This window comes from Phalaenopsis equestris, unplaced genomic scaffold, assembly GCF_001263595.1.
Source record: "Phalaenopsis equestris unplaced genomic scaffold, ASM126359v1 Scaffold000152, whole genome shotgun sequence".
Taxonomy (NCBI): domain Eukaryota; kingdom Viridiplantae; phylum Streptophyta; class Magnoliopsida; order Asparagales; family Orchidaceae; genus Phalaenopsis; species Phalaenopsis equestris.
In genome coordinates, this window is record NW_018164594.1 from 1,832,513 (window position 1) to 1,844,810 (window position 12,298).

Here is a 12,298-nt window from a genome sequence, read left to right on the forward strand (position 1 = left end):
TGTTATACACAAATACTTAGAATTGAGTGTTATGTATGAAAATTCTTTCATATATATATTTGTTATTTTTTTGTACATTCAATATGTGTATAAATAAAAACTAATAAAAACAAAAAAAATTTGAAAATAGTAACTTTCAAAATCGCTGCAAAGACTACTACAATTAAAACCGCTTCGAAAATCATGACAGCTAAAAACCCTCCCCAACTGTTTTGAAAATGTTTTGATAAGCCTTTGCAACACCAACAATTGGACACGGTTAAAACTGCTGCAAGGAAAATAATAGTTAAAATTGTTGTAAAAGTTAAAAGCCAAAAACATTCTGAGACAACTGTTGATCTAAGACTTTGCAATGCTAATAATTAATAGGAGTTAAAACCGCTGCATGCCAATAACAGAAAACTGCTTTTAAAGTCATCACAGTAAAAAATATTTCGTGATGGTTTTAGAACTGCTTCGATGAAAATAGGTGGTGGCTTTACCGTTGCCATAGCGTTTATAAAATGTTTTAAAACACATTTTTTTAGTAGTGATATACCATTATTTTAGTTTGTAGAAGTGAAATAAACTTTTGCATGCGTATATATAAATACAGATGCGCGTGTGTATTTATATGTGTATACCTTTTTCAAAGAAATTAGGGGTGGAACATATTAATTACATATCCAACACTCAAAGGTTTGATATTTACAAATACAATACTTTTACAATTATAAATCTATTCATAAGAAACGCATTTCACTTCAAAAAAAATAATGAGGATGCTATTTTGGACGTGAGGTTAAATATTATGGTGATATGCATGCAAATATGATTTTCTTGGCGGTAGATGTTTAAATGCAAATGAATTGTGCAGTATTTATGTAAATGCTCTTAAATTTAGTTCAGATAAATTTAAAAGCAAAAAAATATGACTAAAAATTGTGTACATGCGGAACAAAATTAACATCGAATAATTTCAAAATCGATAAATTTACTTAAAAATAAATATAAGCATTAATGATCAAATAACCATCCATTTTTATAATATAGTTATAAAATCCAAACATAAATCCTCCAAAGCATTACCACTCGTCAAACCTCAAACCCCACCACGCGTCGTTTAATCCCTCCCCTCCTTTCCTTCCTTATGACACACGTCAGAAGCACCGCTGCATGCGCCTCAGTCCACTCAGGCATATAACTTCACTCCCACAATCCAGATCTAAACAACTATAAACAATCCACACATGGCAGATAACAGTCGAGGACGACATCGCTGGGGCCAACTACAGCAACAGCAACAGGTCCAGTATCCTGTTTCTTACCAGATCATGAAAGCGGCCGCAGTTGCAACGTTAGGTGGATTGATGCTGCTCTTTTCAGGTCTAACCCTGACCGGCACGGTGATAGCGCTCGCCGTGGCTACGCCACTTCTTGTGATCATCAGCCCGGTGCTCGTGCCAGCTACAATCGCCGTCGCGCTAATCGTCGGCGGGTTTTTGGCTTCGGGAGTGTTTGGCGTTGCGGCGATCTTGGTGCTTTCTTGGATGTATAGGTATGTTACGGGGAAGCGGCCCGTGGGCGCAGATGAGATTGATAAAGCTCGGGTTATAATCGCGGCCAGAGCTCGCGAGTTTAAGGAATCGGTGCAGCGGCGCATCGAGCGGGCCACGTCTTAAAAACTTGTATATGTTGAATCGCTCTGCATTTTATTCTTTTTTGTAAGTTTCCTTGGCCGTCGATCTCTCTAATTGGAGCGTTCCCGAGCAAGCGTCTGGTGGGTTTGGCTTTTTAGATTTTGGATATCAATCGAAAGGTTGTTGCACTGACGGCAATGCAATGTTCCAATTTTTAAAATAGTTTAATTCTGAGGCATATACAGACATATCACACAATTTTTATGTAATTATTTATCGAACAGTTGAAAGTTAAATTTTTATTACTTTTATGACAGTTTAATTTTATTTAAGAAGCAAAGAATCATTTTGTAAGTGTAAGTAAAGTAATATAAAGTTAAAAATTAAAATTTTGTACTTGAAACTTTATGGAAATTTATCCAACACAAATATTTGTGTCGGCTTTGTGTATGATTTACGCAGCTATCATTATTAATGACAAAATTTGCATCGGCATATACAAACGAAACAATTTTACGTCAATATTAATAGTGACATTATTCATTTTTATCTTTGTCACATAATACCGGAAGGATTTGCGAACATGAAAGTTGGCGCGAATTATCTATCGTAGGAAAGAAACGATGTGCATATGACATCCTGCTCTTCAAATCTAAACTCTGCGTCCTCCAAGCTCTTTTGTGCTGTCCACTATTTTTATTGTTTTAAGAGGATAGATGCACGACCTTCTGTCTAAGTGAGGCCTCCTTTCAATGGCTAGAGCCGAACATCGAAGAACGGGAGAAGTTGGGGGATCTAAATTAGAGTTGGAATGGGAAAAGTGATGTGATGGTTGGGAGGCGCCCAGGCGGTTTCTAGGAGGGCGCCCAGGTAGTTTCTAGGAGGGCGCCTAGGCGCCACTATAGGTGGCGCCTCAGTATGAAATGCATGAGAGAAAATGGGGAAAGCGTCTAGGCACCACCTTGAGTGGCGCTATGGAATTGGGTAGAGTACCACATACAGGCATGGATGCATCCAAGGAGAAGGGGGTGGGGTGCCTAGAAGCCACCTTTAGTAGCCGGGTGAAATGGCGCACGTTTGTTGTCTCCAGGCGCTAGTGCGACCAACATATTAGGGCAGCGTCACTGCGCCCTATGATTTTTGGCCAAAATGACGACCCCAGCTCACCTGTAAGAGAAAAAAAAATTAAGGAATACAATTGTGCAATCATTTTGGTTGAAGTGGTTTCTATGTCATGGATATCTATGTTACAGGCCCCCTCTTACGAGAAAAAAAAATTATAGTTTTGATGACAATTTAGAAAAAATTTAAATTAGTTGATTTTGATTTTTTTCAGCTATATTTTGAGCTGGAAATTGATTTAAGTTTATTTCAAGGGCAAAATTATAATTATCATCCAAATCATCTTAATTATTGTCCAATTTAACGTAGGTTAGATGACCCCCAAAATGAAATCTAATTTTGACTATGAGAGGCCTAATTGAAAGGTTTTGATGATTGAGACATATTTTGTGAAATCACCTTTGTAAAACAACGCTTCGATGAAAAAAAAATTATGTGGGAACAATTCTCATGCACGAAGACTCACCATGCAAAATTTCATGTAAAATGTTGGTCGATAGTCATCAAAACGTATTGCATGTTATTTATACATTCACAATTACTCAAATGTAGCTTATAAAATGAAGTCCTAAGCACTATGATAATCTGTAGAGAATAATTATTATGGGGCATAAAAATGATAATTTTGGAATATTCCCTTATCTGGCTTCATTTTGGTCCAATTTTAGAACTTGATTAAAGTTAAATATGTTTTATTTCTATTTTATATGATTTTTTTAAGTTTTTTTTGGATATTTAAAGCGAATAGGGAGAACCAAAAGTGAGGTCAACAAATGAACCCTCAATATGTGTGACAGAATATTCAAAGTATGACGCACATATTGAGATTGACGTTGATGACCAATTGAGTCTAGAAATAAAAGTGTTGATATTCTTTGAATTTGGATTTTGGATTTGGGATGTGATATGAAGATTAAAATTTTGATTTGAATGATTGATAATTTGGATTTTGGATTTGGGATGTGATATGAAGATTAAAATTTTGATTTGGGATATGAATGATTGATTCATATCGACAAGATTCATTTGAGACTCAAAATGGGAATTTGAGTACATATTGCTTGAAAGTTTAATTTGAACTTTTAAGAAAGGAAGCTACTAGGGGACTTACTCCTGACCTACACAAGGCAATAAGAGTAATGTAAGGATCGATAATGACCTTTGGTTGTTTTGTGGGGGGGCAATATCTGGGGCCTTGTTCAAACAACGAAGAACCATGCCAACCTGTTTTCTTCTAGTCTACACTAGACACACATAAAAATCCTAACTTTAGGGTATACAATCCCCATACTAGAATCCATCCTAGATTTTCTTTGCGAAGTTGCAGTTCTTTTTGTGAGTGGTATCAAAATAAAAAAAAAATTGACAAACCTGAGAAAGGAACAATATCTTATCTTTACTGTGTGATGAGTTAAACTAAGTAAAGGAACCTTTGAGAGAGTTACCTTAACTCATAATTACTAAACGAAAGGATTAACCTACATCAGCAACGTGAAAGTTACAAGGCCAATGAGCATAATCACATCATGATGGTGCTACAAAGAGCATACAACTTAGATGGATCCTAAGTTAAATCTGTGAAGAGGAATGGTCAAACTTAGAATAGGTCTAACCACATTAACAATGATGTGTTCAATGAATATACAAGAGAATAGATATGTTGACCATTGTTCGCATCCATTTTTGATGCAACGAATGCAGGACCCCCTTTTTGAGTGACATGGAACTATATTGGTGGTTGTACATTGCCCATTGTGACCGAAGGAGCCCTTAGGACCTTTAAAAAAATGCTTCAGGCATTACAATTGAGGTCTGCATTGTCATAACTGCGCTCCAAGTTGATCTTTGTAAAACTGGCATCACTTTCTATATCTTTTTGTGTTGACACTTGTTTCTATGATACGGGGCAGTACATTGTTGATATAAACATCCTCATGATTTAGATCACCAAAAAAATTAACCCACACCATGTTCATGCCTTAAGGCCAAGGTCTGGATAGACGGATTTCACATTGGAACCGTTCTTACTCAGTGACATGCATATGAAGCATCTTCTAATGCTCTTTAGATGCACATACGACACCTATAGGCGTATGAGAATCACGAATCGCTCATTTTTTATCCTTCGAGGATCCCATGAGGCCTGAAACCCCCTTGCCGAGCTTTTCAGATGCCCAAGTTATAAGGGGTCTGTGGTGATCACACCAAATTCAGGCGTTGCCACGCCCAACTCATGGCATGACCACACCTAAATTGGTCGTGGACATGCCAAAGCCTCTCAAATGGCTTGAAAGTATTGCTTTTTACGTCGACCATACAGATACTTTAGCGTAATTATGCTGGGGTGTGAGCGTGGCCACGCCCAAATCACGAGAGGAACCTAGGTCCCTAGACTGGCGTGACCATGCCCAAGGATGGCATGGCCATGCCGACCAGAGAGAGAGAGTTGACAAAATTGCGCTGGCTCTCTGGCATGACCATGCCGACCACCAATTTGTGAGATTTCTATAGTGGTGTGACCATGCTCAAACCCAACATAACCACGTCGGTTCAACCCATCTCGTAAATTTTGTCCTCTTACCCCCAATTTTTTCCGACGAAACGAACATGACATGTGTTTTATGCCTTATTGCCTAGTTCTTCACCCAAATAGTGCATAGGAAGTGATTTGGGCCCATTCCAAATTTTGAAAGTAGCTTGGAACCATAGGGTCTACTCCCTACAACAACTACCATTTATGTTGAGGAGTTGAGCATGCACAAGGGATAGCTTGGGAAGGAGCTTGCAAGGAGATATTTTAGGGATTCTTCATCATCTTTAAGGAGATGCTAAGGGAAGCCATTTTCCTTCATCTTCTTCATTTTTTCCTTCATTTCTATGGTCTTCTTCTTCCTCTCCGGTGACTCCCCGCAGGTTCAGCCTGGGAGAGCTTCTTCCTAGCTTTAAAGAAGGAGAACTCTCGTGATCTAGTCAGCCACCCTCTCCCGTGAGGAGATCTTCTTCACTTCTTTGAAGAATGAGAAACTCCAGCGAGCCCTACATTATATCCTGCGAAGAGAGCTTCCTCATCACGTGGAGGAAGGGATCTAGTTATCTTCTCTCCTAAAATGAGGAGAGCTTTTTCCTATGAAAGCAATGTCAGAGCATCGACAAGCCCAGAGAAACTTTCGATCAACCATCACGTAAGGAAAATCAGTTAATCTCTCATTATTTTCATTTCTAGAGCCCCTAAGTCTGGAAGTTAGAGGAGCTAGGTTAGGATTTGTGTGCTTAGAGGAAGCCCCATGGGATTATGTACTTTGTGTTCCCTTCAAGAATCTAAAGAGTGAAAGCTATCTTTTTTTTTCCTGCCCTAAATCTGAAAGTCGGCATTGTATTAATCCTACTATTTGCTTCGGTGATTTCATCTGGATGAACGATTAAAATGCACTGACCGAGAAGACAAAGACACTCTTTTGACCATTATCTTCTCGACCGTGGAGAATCCTCCTTACAAGGGATTCCCCATTTAGCGTTGTGCAAATGGAGGTGGGCATCATGTTTCCTCACACAATATGACATTTTTACAACCCTACGTCTCCCATGAGTTTGTTGGGATGAGCATGATCAATTATCAGAGCTAATTGGGCTTTATTTTGCATGTGTTTGCATTTTAATTGTGTGTGTTACATGAATTTTAAAATGTGCATTAAAAACATCCCTTCAAATTATGTGACTCTTAGGCGCGACCTTCTCAGTTTTCCTGGCGCGTAAGCACCAGTTCTGGGAGCTTAGGTGTCACAGTTCTTTTGCACACCTTCATTTTTGCTCCAAATTTGAGTATTTTTCACTCCTTTCACCATTTTCATCCATTTGATTGTATGATACACAAAAATAATATACTATTTTAAGTACCTTTTTTATGCCTATTTTTGGTGATATTACACTTTAAAGAACGGTATTTTTGTGCTTTTGTTGCATGTATACCATTCTTAAGCATTTGGAGCAAAAATGACAAAAGAAGCAAAATTTCGAGCAAAAACAGACAATTTTTTGGGGTTGGCGCATGATGGGACAAAATCCAGAGCGCTGGCACATGATGCGCCAGAAGCGACTTTTTCAAATTAAGGTGGTTTGAGATGAATTTTACGTGAATTTTCAAAGGGACACTAGTTTTAAACACCCCATTGAGTGATTCAATGCATCTAGAGATTTTGGAAGGTTCTAATTTGAAGGGATTTCACTTTTAGATCAAAGAGGCACATCTTTTGAATTCAAAGGTTTGCCTTTTGAATTTTGGAGGGAAATTGAAATTCTTTCCAGAGGAGACAACCCAAAATAAAATCAAGTTAGAGAAAAACCTCAAGAGGGGGGCAAAAAAAGATAGGTGGCGTGAGAACCAAGAGGGAGAGATGGAGAGAGAAAGTTAAGGGCCTGAAGATTGTCTTCTAGGGTTGTAAGAGGAGAGAGAAGGTGAGAGATTTTTTCTTCATTACACTTCTAAGAGAGAATTGAGAGTGATTGTAAAGAGAGAGGCTTGGAGAGAACTTCTAGGAATTTTCTTGGGAAGGATTGTGAGTTAAGTTGTATTTTTCATTTCTTTTGTTTGTAAACTTATCTTTATATATGAAATCCGCGTTTTATCGTATCCTTCTCATGATTTTTAAATTGCCTTCTTTATCCTTCTCCCTACTTTGAAGAAATAGTTTTGTGAAGAATTGATTTTGTTTTCTACGATTTTAAATGTCGAAAATTTGTGATGATTTGAACTCTTATCTTCATTTATCTTTCGATCTGGCTAATTGAATTGTTAAAATTTATTGAGAAACATATGTTCTAAAAAAAGGATATGCTTTTTACAGCAAAGGGAGAATCACATTTAATTTCATGGGAGAGTATGTCATCCATGGGATTGGGTGCAAATAAATGAAGAAATTTACTTCGTTGGATGTAGAAGTGGAATATTTTAAGGTGACAGATTAGAATCCCCAGTTTGGTTCAATTGATTAGAAACTAATGCGAGCATGTTAGCCCTCAGGTGAGGGAGTAATGGGAGCTCTTGAGTGACAGCGATATCCTCCCAGCCTAACCACATAATTAAGGACCAAACTCTGGATTAGTCAATATTATTTATAGTGCTCGGAAGAGGGTAGAGAATAAGATTGCTCCTATTTAGAGCAAAACAGTTTTTAAATATATTTTTCAAAATATTTCAATTTCTTCACTAGCCATATTTTCATTGTAAAAGGGAAGAGTGTTTTATCATTCTTGAAATTTTCATCAACAAAAACCTTTATTTTATTTTAACAATTTTACTTTTGAATGTTTAGCATCTAGTTTAACTTAACTGTTATAGTCGTGCATCTGCATATTTATTAGCATTTCACTTGAGTAGTTTAACTTCAAACTTCGTACTTTACTTTGTTTTTATTTTTATTTTAATTTAAGAATATAATATTAATAGCTAGCTTATATATATTTCCAGCTTCCCTGTGGGATTGATATCTAGGTCTCCATTAGATCTTTGTGTTACTTGAACGATACGTATAGTTGCGTTATATGTAGAAGGGAATTGGGAGTTTAAAAGAGGTTTTAAAGATAAATTATTTTCATTAGAGTTACATTATTATTTGGGTTACATTGTATATTTATTATTAATTTAATCCCAAGTTTAAGCGCATCAAGTTTTTGGCGTCGTTGCCGAGAAAGTAACAGAAAGTATTAGTTATTTTATTTTAATTTAAAAATATTAAAAAAGAGTATTTATAGTTTAGTTTGAACATTTTCTTGTTTCACTGTGTTGCTTATTTTTAATTACTTATTTTATTTTTTTTATGCGTAGTATAAGACCTGAAAACTTAGTACCTTACGATTTTGAATTAGAAAGAACTGTTAGAAAAATTTGAAAATAACAAAAAGAGAAAAATCATTCCAACAAAATGGCTTGCAACTTAAGTAATGCTAGAAATGAAAAAGAAATGCTAGAAATGAAAATGAACATCATTAGAGACCTTTAAGGGATTATGCTAATCCAACAGAAGATGAAATTTATTTGAGTATACAAAATCCTGCTGTAGCTACCAATTCAGTTAAGCTTAAACCTGCTATTATCCAAATGGTACAAAACAATCAGTTTGGGGGAACACCAATTGATGATCCCAATTTACACTTTGCTAGTTTTCTATAGTTGTGTGCTACATTTAAATATGATGGAGTGTAGAATGATACTGTTAGACATAGACTTTTCCTTTTTCACTGAGAGATAAGGCTAAGATGTGGTTAAACTCATTAGCACCCAGATCTATCAGAACTTGGGGAGATTTATCACAAAAATTTTTATCTAAATATTTCCCACCTTAAAAAACTGCTAAGCTTAGAAATGATATTACATCTTTTTGTTAGTTTGAAGGGTAATTAATTTATGAAGCATGAGAAAGATTTAAAGATCTCCTTAGGAAGTGTCCACACCATGCGTTGTCAGATTGGTTAATAATTCAAACTTTTTATAATGGATTGGTTGGATCTCTTAGATTGATAATTGACGTTGTTGCTGGTGGATCATTAATGTCAAAACCATTCGATGAAGCATAGTCATTAATTGAAGAGATGACTACTAATAATTTTCAATGGCTCTCAGAAAGGGTAAATCTAAAAAGAGTAGTCAGTATTCATGATTCTGATGCAATATCTATATTAGTTGCTCAAATAGTCGCTATATTAAAGAAGATAGATTAATATGGAATGAATTATTCTCAAACAACACCTGTGCTTAAGGAGAACTCATTTGGACCTCATTTGGACAAATGATAGGAGAACTCATTTGGACAAATGATAGAATCTCAATCTTCTTATGAGACTTTAAATGCAATAAACAATCATTATGTCAATTATTATAACAATTATTATAATCCTGGTTGGAATAATCATCCAAACTTTAGTTGGAGTAACAATAACTCGAATGCTGCAAATCCACAATGGAGAAAAAATGCTGCAAACCCAGCGGGAAGCTCCAACAATCAAGGAAATCAAGCTTATAAACCTTATTACCCCCTAGGATTTAATAATTTGCAAAGTAAGGAGAAAAAAGTCATCAATGGAAGAATTGTTATTGCTAATTGGAAGTCAATTACAGATTCAAGGAGCTATAATCAGAAACATGGAAAATCAATTGGGATGTATTGCTACTGCACTTAGCAATAGACCTCTAGAAACACTGCCTAGTAATGTTGAAGTAAATCCTAAAGATCAAAATAAGGAGCAAATTAAAGCTATTCAGCTGAGAAGTAGAAAAGAATTAGAAGAAAGAGTTCAACGAAAGTTAAAATAGAAAAAAACGAGGTGGAAAATGAAAATTATGGTGAAGATTTTCATTTTTAGTCAGAAAGTCCTATTAAACCAATGAAAATCAATGTAGAAAGACCACTATCTCCATTTCCTCAAAGTATCTCCATTTCCTCAAAGATATTTCCTCAAAGATTGAAGCAGAAGTATGGAGATAATCAACTTTCAAAATTTTTGGAAAATTTGAGGAAGTTGATGATAAACATTCCATTTGTTGAAGCTTTGGAACAAATGCCAAGTTATATGAAGTTCATGAAGGATATATATAATAAGAAAAGGAAATTTGCAGATAATGCAACTATTGCACTCAATGAAGTGTAGCGCTATAATTCAGAAGAAGCTTCCTAAAAAACTTAAAGATCCTGGAAGTTCTACAATTCCTTGTGCTATAGGCAAACAATTTTATGGAAAAACTATATGTGATTTAGGAGCCAGTATTAATCTTATGCCATTATCAATTTTCAGAAGGTTGGGCTTAGGAGATATTTCACCTACAATAGTAACTTTTCAGTTAACTGATCATTTGATTACCTATCTTAAAGGAGTTATAGAAGATGTTTTAGTAAATGTTGATAAATTTATTTTTCTAGTGGACTTTATTATATCAGATATGGAGGAAGATAAAGAAATTCCTATTATTTTAGGAAGACCATTTCTAGCCACTAGAAGAGCTTTGATATATGTGTAGAAAGGAGAACTAACTATGAGAGTTAGTGATTAAGAGGTTACATTTAATATTGCAAAATCAATGAGATACCCTATAAAAGAATAAGAGATCGAATGCTTCAGAATGAATATTAATGAGTATTTAAGCCATGAATATTTCAAAAAGACATATGAAAGTGAATTTAAAAAAGAATATATGGAATATCAAGATGAGGATAAAATCCAAGATGAGTCTATGGAAGTGAGTGCAGAAGAACTGAAATATGTTCTAGAAAAAATTGAAATGTTAGATCCTACAGAAAATGACAACAATTTGATTTCATCTATTAAAAAACCCCTTGAACTAAAATTGAAAACACTTCCTACACATTTGAAGTATGCATTATTAAGAGATTCATCTACACGACTTGTCATAGTATCCTCAGAACTAACTGATGTGCAAGAACAACAATTGTTAGAAACTTTAAAAAGATATAAGAAAGCCTTTGGATGGACATTAACTCATATTAAAGGAATCAATCCTTCAATTTGTAAGCATAGAATTTCATTGGAAAATCAACATAAACCAAGAACTAATCTTTAAAGGAGATTGAATTCTATGATGAAAGAAGTGGTTAAGAAAGAAATTATAAAATGGTTAGATGCAGGAATAATATATCCTATTTCAGACAGTGCACTGTGTTCCGAAGAAAGGTGTAACTGTAGTGACAAATGAGCATAATGAATTAATATCAATAAAACATGTCACTGGATGGCGAATCTGCATAGATTATAGAAAATTAAATTCTTCCACCTGGAAGGATCATTTTTCTTTACCCTTTTTGGTCTTTACCCTTTTTGGACCAGCTTTACCCTTTTTGGACCAGATGTTGGATAGATTGACTTGACACAAATATTTTTGTTTTCTAGATGGATATATCGGTTATCACCAAATACCTTTTGCCCTTGAGGATCAAGAGAAAACAACATTTACTAGTCCTTATGGAACATTTGCTTTTCAGAGAATGCCTTTTAGGTTATGTAACACACCTGCAACATTTTAAAGATGTATGTTGTCAATTTTCAGTGATTTGATTGAAAAAGTGATTGAAATTTTTATGGACGATTTTTATGTATTCGGAACTTCCTTTGAAATATGTCTAATTCAATTAGAGAAAGTTCTGGAATGTTGTGAAAAGACTAATCTCGTTTTAAATTGGGAGAAATGTCAGTTTATGGTTGCATGAGGAATTGTTCTTGGACATAAAATTTCAGAAAATGGCAAGGAAGTAGATCCTGCAAAAATTTAGATTATATCAAACCTATCTCCACCTACTAGTGTAAGAGGAGTTAGGAGATTTTTAGGACATGCTCGATTCTACAGGCGATATATCAAAGATTTTTCAAAAATTACTAAGCCTTTATGCCAACTTCTAGAAAAAGATGCAAAGTTTGACTTTAACCAAGATTGCCTTAAAGCCTTTGAAACTTTAAAGGAAAAATTGATCACTGCTCCTATAATTGTTTCACCAGACTGGGAGAAACCTTTTTAATTAATATGTGATGCTAGTGATTATGCAATTGGAGCATTT

At 35.2% G+C, this 12,298-nt stretch overlaps 1 protein-coding gene across 2 annotated transcripts; it reads left to right on the forward strand.

Annotated features, from left to right (window-relative positions):
- The first annotated feature begins 978 nt into the window (after window positions 1–978).
- On the forward strand, window positions 979–2,670 carry LOC110021935 (oleosin 16 kDa-like). Of its 2 annotated transcripts, XM_020720664.1 has the most exons (2): window positions 979–1,606; window positions 2,565–2,670. In XM_020720664.1, exons 1-2 carry the CDS (start codon window positions 1,230–1,232, stop codon window positions 2,605–2,607), a joined length of 420 nt encoding a protein of 139 aa, XP_020576323.1. In that variant the 5' UTR covers window positions 979–1,229; the 3' UTR covers window positions 2,608–2,670. The 2 variants fall into 2 exon arrangements, with proteins under 2 accessions (XP_020576323.1, XP_020576322.1); XM_020720663.1 differs by lacking the exon at window positions 2,565–2,670 and having other exon boundaries at window positions 994–1,869.
- The last annotated feature ends 9,628 nt before the right edge of the window (window positions 2,671–12,298 follow it).